The following is a 14,826-nucleotide window of genomic DNA, read 5'->3' as shown; positions in this document are numbered from 1 at the left end:
CTCAGCCTCCCAAAGTGCTGGAATGACAGACATGAGCCACCGTGCCCGGCTTACTTTTTTAAAAATATGCTAAAATCACATAGCTAAATAGGCACTTTTTATATTATACGTTCTGTCCCAATTTTCTTCCTTTTTATTATGTTTCTTCATGTTGGTGGTTATAAAGTTTAGAACTGAATGGGAGTGTTAGTAATTGTGAAAGTAGATATTAAGGTGGGATATAAATATAAGGATGACCTGTTTGTTCTTCATGTCTTACGGCTATCTTGCTTCTCATTCTTCTGTCTCCTCATTGGTTTCTTGAATCTCTTTATTAGTGGGGAATTGCACCTCATCATGAGCTTCTCAAAGGCAAGGACTGTAGCTGTACCTCTTGCTCCATCACAGTGCCTGGCACATAGTGGATGCTCAGTAACTGCCTGATGAATGAACCAACACATGCAGGCAACTGGCTGCTCAATACTGCTTTTTATTATGACAGCCTCTCTTTCTCTCTCAAGACTACTGTGAAAGGTGTATTAAATGTTTACAAAATTATTTTAATGACCTCAAAATTAGGTAGTTATAAATAAAAATCACTAGTTGCACTATCATTTATATTTTGGGGATTTTCCTTCTGTTTTCAGTGTGTACTGATTGCAGAACTGTGTTTTATCTATATATTGATTTTTTTATTTTGCAATGAACATTAGCTTAGACCATATTTTACAAATCCTGTACACAAAACAAGGTTTTTAAATATACCATTCTGAGCCATATAGATGATTTTGTTTAAAATTATACTTCTACATTTGAAAGAAGTACCCTTGGTGATTTCCATGCGCACTCAAATTTCAGAACACTGCCTTATGATCCCCTTGCTCAAATTCCAGTGAAAAAGACACTCTTGTGACACACTATTTTAGCCTGATATTGTAAATACCACATGAATGTCTATGTCTGTCTCCCTGGCCAGTCTCACAAATGGCTGTTTACAGTTATTCCCCTTTGAAACTAGGGATCAGAAAAAGGATTAAGCATGTGGTATGCTTTTATTTCCATAGTAAGAAGAAAAACTGCTACATATTAACTGTTCTAATATTGAAATTGTAGTATGAATTCTCTAGTAATTTACTCAGTTATATGGATAACAATGCTTTATAATCCTTTCAGTTACCCAGGTGTACATATGATTACCAGTTCATACTGAAGAGTAGACTCAGGCATTTTATCATTCTCAGTAACATGTTGTTCTGTGGACATTTTGTGGATACAAAGTAGGTATATGCTTAAAATTTTACAGGCTGGAATTGTCCTGGCACTGAGTTAGAGCTTTATAGGCCAGTTGCTGATTTGTTTTTGTGTTAAGATGATCTTCATCCAGGTTTATGTCCCTGCAAAGTCATTAAACTGTAAATTGATAAATAAGTGTATTAATTTTACCCCCAGCCTGGCTGCTTGTTAAAGGATATGGCTCTTGACTTAAGCAGCAACATAAAAAGAGTTGTGTTACCTTCTTTCAGAGAATGGAGTTTTTCTTGAGATTTAATATTTACCAGAAGTCTGATCAAGGCAAACAGGATTTTGGAATGATTGTTTGAAAATTGTGCAGGGCGTCTGTTCCTATAGATACTCTATGATCTTATCCTTGAGTTTAACAAAGCTTTTGGGAGTTAGCTGTATACTTGGGCCTCCTTGTTTTGTATTCTGTAGAATTGCTTTTACTGAATTTCACTTTGGCATTAAGCTTTTGGCTCAATATGAATGATGTTATACAAAACAGCCCTATGAAACTTTTATTTTGTATACTGTAAAAATGTTATTGAGGACATTGAGAACCATGGGAGAAATTTCTTTCCCATTTCAGTACCAGGAGCCAGAAATAGTTGTGCTTTCTTCCCTGAACAATGATATGTATTTATCTTATGGGCAATGGCTCATATAGTTTATTGTATTTCTTGCTTCATGTTGGTTGTTATGAAGCTTATAAGTGAATTTTTGGCCCACTCCTCACAAGTGTAAATGACTTTGTAGTTCCAAGTTGTCTTCTGTTCCACCCTGACTTCTAATTTTGCCTTGATTTTAAAAAATATTGAAATAGTGACACAGAAAAGTTGCGAGAATAACACAAAGAGTTCCCATATACCTTTCACCCCAATTCCCCTAACATTAACATTTTTCTATACAGGTATTTGCTTTGTCACTCTGCCTCCTCCCCTTCCTTACCCTTCCTTTCTTCTCCATCTTCCATCCTCCCCCTCCCTCCCACCCAGTGTGTATACACACTGATAGCTCCTGTTTGCTTTTAATTTGCCTCACCAAATGTATCTGTACAAATGCCTGGGAAAGGCATGGGGGAGAAGGAGGCAGTATATTGCTAAATTAACAATAATAATAGATAAGAATGTATGAATTTCATATCTATATTGAAAAAAGAGTTATGGAAAAACCTCTTGTTTTAGGTGGAAGGAAAACAAATTGTGTGTGTGTCTGTAAGAGAGAGGGGAGAAAGATTGCATACGCATGTGTTTTTAGGAAGATGCTTATGATACTTTAAACCAGAGTAGGTACTTTGAATGACAGAAGAGGGAAAATGCCAAGACTTCTTGATTTAAATAAAAAATTAGATAGTTTCCTTCTTAAATAGAAACAGGTATACTATTTACCTATGAAGACTAAAGCATTAAGAATGTTTGGGAACGTATTTGCTTTAGTAATCAAGCTCAATTTAGTAATCAAATAATCAGAGTAGGACTGTGAAATAGAGTGAGAGCCTTAATTCAGCAATTTACCTTCTATTAATAAGTTAGTCATAAAATAATTTCATGTTTGATAGTTTTCAAACTACACATTTGTCACTTATTTTTCTTGTTTATTTACTCATATTAACCACCCCTCAATAATAAGGTTGTTTTGGGAGATGGGAATAGAATGACAATTGTTTATGTACCTGTTATTTTTCTTAAGACAAAAACAAAAACGTGTTTTATTATACTGTACAATGTAGAAGACATTATAACTCTGCATATTCCTATTTCAGATACTTCGGATATAATCTTATGTTATTAATGACTCTAAACTTTTTGTATACAGAATAGGAAAAATAAATTAATAAAAATGAGTTTAAAGAATATCACAAATTATAAAAATGTTACTTATAATCTGAAAATAATTTTAAAAATTTATACCTCAAAATACACAACATAAAGCTGTTGCAAAAGTAAGTAAATCAATGAAAGAATTGTCCTATGGCCTATGTAAAGATAAAGCATAGTTGAGTGGAAAGAAGCTAAAGAATTCAATCTAAATTATATTCATTTCTTATTTCTATGCAGTTTGCTAGAGGAATCTGCATACAAAAGGCACCTCCTTTTCCTTCCGTAAACATCATTTTCCCCATTACTAATTTGTTCCATGTTTGTGTATATGTGTTTTTAAACCAAAATGGAAGTATTTCAAATACATTCTTAAGAAGCAAAATTGACCCAAAATCTTACAGATGAAACAACACCCCACATTTTAAATGTATGGTATATTGGCCGTGTGCAGTGGCTCACACCTATAATCCTAGCACTTTGGGAGGCCAAGGTGGGTGGATCAGCTGAGGTCAGGAGTTCGAGACCAGCCTGGCCAACATGGTGAAACCCCATCTCTACTACAAATACAAAAATTAGTTGGGCATGGTAGTGCATGCCTGTAATCCCAGCTATGTGGGAGGCTGAGACAGGGAAATCGTTGAACCTGGTGGTTGGAGGTTGCAGCGAGCCAAGATCACACCACTGCACTCCATCCTGGGTGAAAGAGCAAGACTCCATCTCAAAAAAAAAAAAAAAAAGTATGGTATGTTAGGTATATCTATTAGGTATATTAGGTATATGGTATATATGGTATATTAAAATATATCACATTACACTTAGGGAACTAACCTTAAATAATGGTAATTGCTTTAATGCCATAGAAAAGTAATTCAGTGATGTTGTCTGACACGGTTTCTATAGATGGCATTCATTTATTCCATCAGCAGTGGAACATAGCATTTCAGAAAATGGGCTTTTGGGTAAGTAGACTTAAGGTCCTTGCTCCACTTATTGTGTGTGATCTTGATTTCTGATTGGTAATATAGAGTTAGTAATACTTACCTCTTAGGGTTATGTGATGATGAAATGAGATGATGACTGGTGTCATCATCTTTACCTAACTCATGGTAAAGGCTCAATAAATGTTAACTGTTGCAGTGCTGATATTTGTAATCATGCCACTGATAGTGCTTAAAAAAAACATATTTAAGCTTATAGTGTGGAGATAATAGAAACAGTTGTGTTTGATACAGAGATAGCATAGGTAAGGAAGAAAGAAGTAGGACCTATTATTATTATTATTATTATTATTGTTATTATTTGAGACAGGGTCTCACTCTGTCACCCAGGCTGGAGTGCAGTGGCACTATCATATGCAGCCTTCAACTCCTGGGTTCAAACTATCCTCCTGCCTTCTGAGTAGCTAGGACTACAGGTGTGGGTTACCATGCCTGGGTAATTAATACATTTTTTATAGAGATAGGGTGTTGCTGTGTTACCTAGGCTGTCTCGAACACCTGGCCTCAAGTGATCCTTCTGCCTCAGCCTCCCAAAGTGCTAGAATTACAGGTGTGAATCCCTGCCCCCAGCCGAGGACCTATTATTGTTATTGTTTAAATTTTATACATAATTGTTTGACTTTTAAGATGCCTTCAACAAATTTTCAGTGAAGTTGAGTTTATGTTTCCTAGTTTTCTATTTTGGGTAATATTTAGAAAAGAGCCTGGCGCATAATATAGACTAGTAAAATATTGTTTAATATATGAGTTAAGAACGTTCCTTTTCATTTATGCTAATCTTTATTATGTGTAATCTTGTCAAATATGTGTTTGTGCATCAGATTTGTTTTTGGCCAAATATCTGTAACCAGAAAGAAAGGCGTATGGTTAAAAGGTGTTTAACATTCATGTTTTTATTCTAGTGGTTTATATTTTCAGCCTCCTTTTTTTGTGTGTGTATGGAACAATGGACTTGTGGCAAATTTGAGTTGCCTTTTAAAAATACTAGTAGTAATAAGAGACAACATTTCTTAAAGAGTTATCTTAAGTGCTATCCTACTACATCCCCACCATAACTCTCCATAGTATGCCCTCCTATTATCTACATTGAAAGATTTGAAAACTAAAGCTTAATGAAATCAAGTGACTTGCTAAGTCACAGAGCTGGTAGCTATCCTGCAATTTGAATGTAAATCCAGGGTTTTGAACATGATTCTAAAATGCAGTATCAGTTTGGGGGCACTTTTGTTGTGGAAAGAGATGCATTAAATTAAAACCCAGTTCATAATTGTATATATTTAATTTTATAATATGTAGAGTCTGAACATTTTGATATATTTAGAATTATATTTTTAACTTAAGGAGAATGTATTCCATTTTAAGCTTGCATCTCATTTTCTTAAAGTATGTATTATAGACTTTTTTAAAAGGCTATTATTTTTCAGAATTTAATGTTTTACTTGCTACAGAGCAGATGACTAAGATATAGGCAGATAAAGAGTTGCTGAGGAGTTACTTTATGTGGAAGGCAAAATTTGATTTAAATTTTTTATGTGGAATCTAAAGATCCCTTTACTAAAATAGAAAAACACAGAGGGTGCCCTATATTATAAATATATAAACTAGTAGTCTTGTCTCTAAAGTAAAACCTTACTTTTAAATGATTGATTCAGTATATTGATATGCTATCTTCCCTGGAAATAATTGAGAGATTCTTATAAGGTTTTCCACAAATTAATAACTCTAGAATTTTTAGATAAAAACCATATTTTAAAATTCTATAAGGAACAAGTTTAATATATTTTAACAATGTGATAACTAGTGGTTTATTGTTAGACCAACGAATCAGAAATCTTAAAGAGATTTTTTTCACATCTACTTTTATGAGAAAGGGACAGCAGTTCTATATTAAAGATTTATCTAAAGAAGCAGTCTTCAGATATGTAATAAGATAGTTCAGTTTCTGGTCGTATACTTAGATGTATGTTAAAGTAAAAGAAGCAGTTTTAAATGAATGGAGAAGGATAATTGGACTCTGTATCATATAATTCACATATACTATTCATCTGTGACTTTTTGAGCATTATTTTAATGGATGTTGATGAACACAATTGATTTCAGATTTCATTATTCTGGAATCTTGCCATTAGAATTTTTCATAGTTTGGTAGATTTATATGGAAATTAGTAGCAGCAAGAAAGAAAGGAAGGAAGAAAAAAGGGAAAGGAGAGGAGAAGAGAGGAGAGGGAGGGGAAAGAGGAGCGGAGGGGAGGGAAGAGGGGGAAAAGGAAGGTGAGAAGAAGAGAAGGGAGGAGCAGGAGAGGAGAGGAGGAAGGAAGAGATGTAAAATAGAAGCTTTTGATTGAACTCTGAACAAATGCTTAATCTTTTGGATTATATTCATGAGCATATCTTACATGCATGTAGCTATGATATTAATAGTTACTGTCTTCTTTGGTTCCAAATAGACCTATTGAAGGCATAGTGAAAATTTCCACCCTAACTCCTTTAGAGTTAAAAAAGGCAAATTTGAATTATCCTCATGGTTATTCCGTTTTTGGTTGGTAGCCTTCAAAATGGCCACTTTACAGAGGAGGGAGGAGATTAGCAGATGTTAAACCCTTGAGTTGTACTCTGCTTTTTCCCCAGTGTAGTCACATAGGCTGCTATATCAGTTTTTAAAGCCTTTTCCCCAAAGCATAACCCTCCTGAGAATTCTATGGTTCTACTAATTGAAAGTTGACCATCTTTATGTCAAAGCATGGTGTGAGCTTTTTTGTTTTTGTTTTTCTTAAAAGAAATATCATGATAGGCTTAGAGATCGCCGGTACTAGTATATTCATTGGTGAATCTCTTCTGAAGAAAGTAATAGTGCTACGATGAGAAAACAAGACTATGCTAAAGTAACACAATTAGTCCTCTTTTAGAGTTACGGCAGTGATTATTGTTTGAGATGCCTGTTGAATATATAATATCTTCCTTTTGCTACTAAAAATACTGATAAACAGATTTGAAATTCCAAATTTCCCACATGGAGGGGAGAATTATTCAAATATGAAAAGTATTTAATTTATGTATTTATTTCTCTCACACATATTCCAGGCCAAGGTTCTAGCTGAATATTAAACCTTTTAAATGACATAAAATAGTTCTATGCTAGATGTAAAAGAAGTTACTAGTTGTTCTACAAAAAATATGTTGTGAGCAGTTTCCACATTTGATATAATTGAAACTTCAATCTAATCTTGGACCTTGGCCATTTGCTACTGAAAGTACAAGAAAAATATTAGTGTGGATATATTTCATGAAGTCCTGGAATTGGGAGGGCTTTGGAGATGATTGAACCTATTTTTTTCAGGTTTTAAAAGACGAAGTTGAGTCCAGAGAGGCTCAGTGACATGTTTAAGGTAAAAAAAAAAAAAAAAAAAGTATGGAACTGAGATCACATTACAGACTTCTTTAACCTGTGCCATGGATTTCGAAGTCAGTATCAATGTAAAGCTAAGCTTCTGGATATGTGCCACACCACTAAAATATTTTATTTAATATTTATATCCAAGTTAAGTGTGGGTTTCTCTCCTTTGTTGGTGCATAGTCTTATTTTGTTTTGGTTCTTTGTTTACTTTGCAGATATGCTAGTGAATTTTTATACTTAAAACCCATTAGAATAAGAAACAAAGTGTCTGCATCCCTGCATCTTTGTATCACATAATTTCTAGAAACAGGGAAAATAGCTTCTAAGTTCATGTGTGCAATTATAAAGTAAAGTGTAATTAAACTGCACTTGTGGAATGATGAGTTCTGAGTCAGTCACAGCTCTGGGAACAGAGGCTTTTTAATGGACTATTTCCTAAAGCTAAGTACTAAATGTACCCTTCAACCAAAAATGTCACTAAGATAGTGGACATCAACTGGGAGGATAGTGGAAGCAAAACAGAAAGCATTTCTCCACCGTTATACAAAATTACAATGCAGTGGGATTATATTGGTATTATGACATACTGGCACCTGAAAATGTATGTTCATTCTGTTTATCACTTCTTAAGAAAAATGAACTAGAACTGGAGAAGCTAATCTAGATAATAAAATAACCACTAGTGGATAGGTGAGAGTATCACCTTCATGAAATGAGATAATATTTTTGGAGAATCAAAGCCTAATATATGTTTCAAATATAAAGCAATCATTAAGTGGGTAAATACTTTTTTTAAAAAATGGGTCTATTATCCAGGCATGGTGGCTTATGCCTATAATACCAGCACTTTGGGAGGCCAAGGCAGGCAGATCACTTGATCCCAGTAATTTGAGATCAGCCTGGGCAACATGGCGAAACCTTGCCTCTACAAAACATACAAAAATTAGCCAGGCATGGTGTTGTGCACCTATAATCCCAGCTACTCAGGAGGCTGAGGTGGGAGGATCGCTTGAGCCCAGGAGGCAGAGGCTGCAGTAACAAAATCATGCCACTGCACTCCAGCATGGGCTGCATTTTTGGTAGTTTACTACATGAGTTTAGAAGAGATAAAACGAAGCTCTATCTCCCCCCAGGAGGTGGCCAATTTATGGAACTCAGTATCCCAACTATTAGGTGAAAATGAATAATTTTAAAAGGTTTAGATAAACTTGTAGATGCTTTATTTATATGAATTGTCAGGAAAAAAAGATATGGTTGTATGGTTGAGAAGTTTATTCTTTACTTTTTGGAGTTCAGGGAAAACTCACATCATGTGGTGACACAGAATATTTGACTAAATGGACCAACATCTTGACTCAGAGTGAAAATTCTTAGGAATAAAAACAGTCTTTTAAAAAGTATCTTTCCTTTCTTTTCCAATATAAGGGAAAAGGAAACTTTAGCCGGGTAGGTGGTAGGAAAAATTACCCTATGTGAAAGCTTGGTGTTCATGTTGAAAACTATATAAATGCCAACTAGAAAAGGGAAAATTGAAGGGAGCAAAAGGTGAAGCTCAGAAACCTAGTCGTAATTTTGCATAAAGTCTAGATTAAACAACCAAAAACGTGTGAACATATTAGTGTAATGAAGCCAATAATATGATGATTTATTGATGATAAAATAGTAAAAATAAGGCTTTGGATTCCTTAGAAGTCTAGCATTTAAATTGATCACCAAAGTTGCATATCAAAAAATAAAAATGGCAATAAAAACATGTCTATTTTGAAAATGTCTCTGAGTCATTGCACCTTGGTAATGATGTCTCATACTGTCTTAGAAAAATTAATGCATTTGAAGAGGTATCAGACTGGGATATAGTGTGTGTGTGTGTTTGTGTGTGTGTGTGTGTATGTGTAACATGTATCAGGGAGGAGTCTGTTAGGAGACACATCAATGTTAGGGAAGACCCTGGAATATAGTGTATTGAGGCACCCAATACTGGACAAAATTGTGAATCAACATTTGTTCATTTAGATTTGAGAAATCTAAATAAAAAAGAAAGAAGGACCATTAGATCTCCCATTCTCCTCAACTCTAGCTGTTTCTCTCTCTCCCCCAACTCTAACTCTCTCTCACCACCATTCCCTTGCCTACTCAAGGGACTTGCGTGCTGTTCTAGGCCTTGTCTTCTGAGTGAAGCTTCTGTGATCTAGACACATTTTTCTACTTTTCTTTGTCCTAAATACAGTAATGCAATTGTCTACCCTATTAATGCCAAGACTGGGTTTAGACCTGACCAACCTAACACCTGAAATGTCACTAAGTGATACTTCCTACCACAGACTTCATATTTTTCTCTGAAATTGAAGTAACTACTATTTTTCATTTTGAAATAATTATTTTTAATTGTTAACACTTTTTAAAAAATAAAACTTATTTCTTAAGTATATTACAGGCATTTAAACATTCCAGTGTTTTTCATCCTAGATTCAAGAAAAAAAAGATAAAGTAATAGTTTAATAAAATCACCAGGAGTGGGTAATACCTTAGTTTTAAGGTAATTTGTTATCAATTTTTATTCTTTGTATCTCTTCTCTGCTTTTGAAATTCTAGTATCCATACTTGAAGCTTGCTGTACTATGTCTACAATATACACCATTTGTTTTTAAAGCAAAAGCTTTAAGGCACATTCTAGAATTCTTGAGTTATCTTTTAGAATCAGTTACCTTATGAATAAAATATCAACCTAACTACAGGGAAATTTGGATTTCACTATTGCCTTTTTCCCTGAATTGGTGGGACTATAGGCACTTGATACTTGTTTATTTGAATTCATTGTGACCTTGTTACCATTTTGAATGCTTCAGATTCTCAAATTGCACGCTGGAAGAAGACCCATTCCTTGCTTAGTTGTCCTTGTAGGGTGTCGATTTTAATGTCTAATATTTTGAACTGCTTTAGAAAAGTAGGATTATCATATAAGAAATACATACTCATTTTATAAAAAGAAATGTAGTCTTTCTCAGTATATACCTTACTTTTTCGGGCACTGAAAGTTTGTGGCCACTTAAGCAAGCCCATGTAATAAATTCCTGTAGCATAGTCTAGTTCCTAACATATGGGTTAATTTTTGTTCTCCCCTTAGGATATACTTTTTTCATTAACCACTTTCATTTAAGTAAAGGGAAATCTTTTAACTGCTTTAGAAGTAGCTACAATGCTTAATTTGTATAGTTGCTGAATCATGCTTTTTCCTGTATTTCATTTCTGATTAACTTTCTCTGAGCAACATAGTCTTATGTTTACATTAGCATCCATTCACTTGAACTAGTAGTTACAGTTATAGTAACATATAACAATATTTAACTGTAATAGGTAATGAAAGCTAACATTTACTGAATGCCTACTATGTGCAAAGGACTAAGACCCAGTGCAAAACTTTTTTTTAGGACAGGGTTTGAATTTTAATAGCGAAGCTGAGAATGTGATTGTGAATTCACCAGAATGTTGTATAATTGACTGTTCCATAGTGAGATAACGTAATTGCAGTGTATGGCAAACATGTGGTAGCTCTTTGTTGTTGCCTGGCAGATAGGCTTACATTAGCCTTAATTTCCTTTTCTTCATGTATCATTATGCATGTATTTTTATACATGCATAATGTATAAAAAAAATCTTGTTTCTTTGTACCAATCTAAATCTTCCTAAATGTCAATAGCGTTAATCATTGTAGGTATAGTGATATGAGGTCTAAATGATATGAGAATTCATATTTTTTAAAAGGAAATTACTACTTTTTTATATATTATAACAGATTTTCCATCCCTGCCATCAGAAAGTATTGTCCATATGCTCATGGTGATATACAAACCAAATGGTTCTTCTGAAAATTTAAAAATCTAAAGTGTTTACAGGGATTGCTATTAGTATACTTTTGTGTTTTAAAGAATTCATATGGCTATTAAGCAAATCCTGGATATTGGACAAACAGCAATAAAGGTTTAGAAAAATGAAATTTCAGTTAAAAAAAATGTACTCCCCCACTCCCCAGGGAAGAAATCAAAGATTTTATATTAGAAACATGAATTTAGAATTCAGAACAAGTATTGCTTATGACATCAAATTTTATTGTGATGTGTCAGGTGGAAATTTAGTCAACATTTTTCTTAAAGCAAAAGACTCAGGCTATGTGTATATTGAACGCTAGTAAATTCTAATTTCCCTTCTCCTTTTCCTTTTCCCCCACTTCCTCTCCCCTCTCCCTTCTTCCCATCTCTCTCTGTCTCCTTTTTGACCAATAACATTTTAGAGTTGAAAGCTATGCTAAAGGTACCCATTTCTTTTCAGAATAATTTAACTTTTCTTAAGATTTTGTGAGCATCCATTCCTTATGTAAAGAGCGTTTATTATGCCCAATGGAAGTGAGAGGGTTGTGGGACTACCCCTTAATGAGACCAAATCATTCCACAATTATCCACTTTAGATTAGTGGTTGACCAGGACTTGTTTACATAGATAAGATTTCTGTTTGTAATTTTTGTTTTATGTACAAAATCCTATAATAAATAATTTATACCTTTATATGTACCAAGTTTATTTTGAAAACAACTGGATACATTTATTGAACAGCTATTAAAATATGTACACTGACTTTCCCTAAAATTTCATATACATTTCAAAATCAGGGCTCTATTTTAAATATGTTTTAATGATACTGTGTTGTGTTTACTGGGTGAAATTGATCCACCAAGGAGCTGAAATTAGTGCTCTAATTTTAAGCTTTATTTCTTAAGAAAAAATATCCATGACTTTATCACTACTGTGATCCCCATGGTATTAAAAAAAAAACTGGTAAAATTAGGTGATGAGTTTGTATATAATAAACTTCCTATCAAACCCATTCTTTTTTTTAATTTTTAATTTTTGTGGGTACATAATAGGCAAATTTATGGGGCATATTGTATGTTTTGATACAGGCATACAATGCATGATAATCACATCAGGATAAATGAGGTATCCATCACCTCAACCATTCTTTCTCTGTGTTACAAAGAATCCAATTATATTTGTTTAGTTATTTCATTTTATGTATGTATTTATTTATTTATTTAGAGACAGGGTCTCACTCTATTACCCAGGCTGGAGCGCAGTGGCACAATCATGGCTCACTGCAGCCTTGACCTCTTGGGGGATCCTCCCACCTCAGACCCCCTTCCCCCCACCTCTACCCTCCTCCTTCACTGGCTGGGACTGCAGGCGCGTATACCACTACACCCAGTTGTTTTTAAATTTTTCGTAGAGATGGGGGTCTCACTGTGTTACCCAAGCTGGTGTCAAACTCCTGGGCTCAAGCGACCCTCCTTCCTTAGCCTCCCAAAGTGCTGGGATTGTAGGCATGAGCCATTGCACCTGGCCACTTAGTTATTTTAAAATGTACAATAAATTATTGTTGACTATAGTCACTCTGTTGTGCTATCAAATACTAGATCTTATTCATTCTAATTACATGTTTGTACTCAAACACATTTTCTATCCTAAGTTGTACTGAAACTATTTCCACTGGATGTATTCCATACAAACTTTCTTTTGATTGGTTGTTTTCACTTGCTAGAGTTCTAGTAAAATGCTGAGGATAACTATTATATTTCTTTTCTTTTTTTTCTCTTTTTTTTCCCAGGCTGGATTGCAATGGCGTGATCTTGGCTCACTGCAACCTCTGCCTCCTGGGTTCGAGCGATTCTCCTGCGTCAGCTCCCAAGTAGCTGGGATTGCAGGCACCCACCACCATGCCTGGCTAATTTCTTTTGTAGTTTTAGTAGAGACCGGGTTTTACTCTGTTGGCCAGGCTGGTCTCGAACTCCTGTCCTCAAGTGATCCGCCCGCCTCGGCCTCCAAAAGTGCTGGGATTACAAGTGTGAGCCACTGCACCCGGCAGATAACTATTATATTTCTAATGAAGTTTATAAAAATATTGAACACTTGTAAAATTGAGTAACCTATAATCCATGACCGTTAATATACAATTTCTAATCAACTTAACTTTTGCTTGATTTAAAAACTTTTTTTAGGGATCCAGTATTTGTTTATAATAGTTTTATCAGATCTATCTAGTTTTAGACTCTTAAATGCCCTATAAAAGCTAAAGCATACTCACTCAGTGGAATGTCCATAAGATTTCTCTGAATACAAACACAGAGAATATTTGCTGTGGGCTCAGAGAAACAAGTTTCAGCATTTGATTCGGAAAAGCATTTTATGTTTTACTCGGTAGGAATAGGGATTATGCAGGAAAGAGTCAATATGTATTGAAATTTTTAAAGAATTAATTCAATATAAATATAAAGAAGCTATGATTTATTTGAAATTCTTAACCTCTCTTTCAGGGATTTATTGCATTTATTTATAATAGTTTCTCAGTCCTGTATTTTGGGAGGCTATAATAACATATAGGAGTACAGAACTTTTTTTTTTTTTTTACTTTTGAGACTTTTAGGAGGAATAGAGGGGATTAATCTAGGGAATGGATCTGAAACAAAGCTAATAGACTTAGATTTAAACAATTTCAGTAATTAAAAGCACACTGAATCTAATGAGATCTGGCACTTGTTTATTCTGAAATGGATTACCCACTGCTTTTTTTTTTCTCTCACCAACTTCTCATAGGAGCCCAGTTTCCTCCAATTGCAGCACAAGACCTTCCTTTTGTTCTAAAGGCTGGCTACCTTGAAAAACGCAGAAAAGGTAAACTGAAGGTTCTAATGAAAAATGTAAAAATAATTTCATCTTTCGATAGAACATGTTTGTAGTATACATGTGGAGGCAGTATTCATTTTAGGTGATTAAAGAGTTTAAAGATTGTAAGAAAATCTGGATGACATTATCCAAACCACAAAATATAGCTCTTAGCTTTAAATAATTTTTAATAAGAAAACATTAGGTTAGGTTTTTAGTTGTCAACCTTGGTTATTTGTAAATGATTCAGGAGCTGTTTCCTGCCTCTCAAAGGAAAGCTGCAGGCCATGACTGTATTCTCAAAGGTGGGATTTCTCACCAGTATCTCACTGGGCTGAGCAGCAGGTTCTCCTGTGCCCAAACTGGCATGCACCATGGTTCAGATCAAGCCTGGAGTTTTGTCTGCCATTGTCTATTATTCATTTCAGTGTTCCTCTCCATTGGCTATGATAATTGGGAGTTGACCATATGGTCTCACTCTTTCAACACCAATATTTAATGGAAATGAAATATGGAGGTGGTTTTACAATATGAGAAATGAAAAGCAGACAGTCTTTTCATTACCATTCTGCTTATCTCTCTTGTAGTCCCTTTGGGCCTTTCTATTTATATTTCATTTTGCTTTTCTTAGCTTTCTTAGCTGAATT

General features: G+C 34.4%; 1 protein-coding gene across 5 annotated transcripts in view; it reads left to right on the top strand.

Moving 5' to 3' along the window:
• The window catches only part of SKAP2 (src kinase associated phosphoprotein 2), a 212,628-nt gene that overhangs the window by 116,144 nt on the left and 81,658 nt on the right, over positions 1 to 14,826 (top strand). For 4 of the 5 annotated variants that reach the window (XM_055346899.2, XM_019031601.4, XM_004045212.5 and 1 more), the window contains one exon: positions 14,111 to 14,188. In XM_055346899.2, the coding sequence (XP_055202874.1) occupies positions 14,111 to 14,188 (78 nt within the window). Of the gene's footprint in view, positions 1 to 11,757; positions 11,778 to 14,110; positions 14,189 to 14,826 lie in introns of those variants that run through there. The other variant, XM_019031602.4, reaches the window with a different exon arrangement.

The sequence above is a fragment of the Gorilla gorilla genome, chromosome 6, assembly GCF_029281585.2.
Source record: "Gorilla gorilla gorilla isolate KB3781 chromosome 6, NHGRI_mGorGor1-v2.1_pri, whole genome shotgun sequence".
NCBI lineage: Eukaryota > Metazoa > Chordata > Mammalia > Primates > Hominidae > Gorilla > Gorilla gorilla.
The sequence above is the reverse complement of the archived record's forward strand: the minus strand, read 5'-3'. Positions and strand labels throughout refer to the sequence as shown.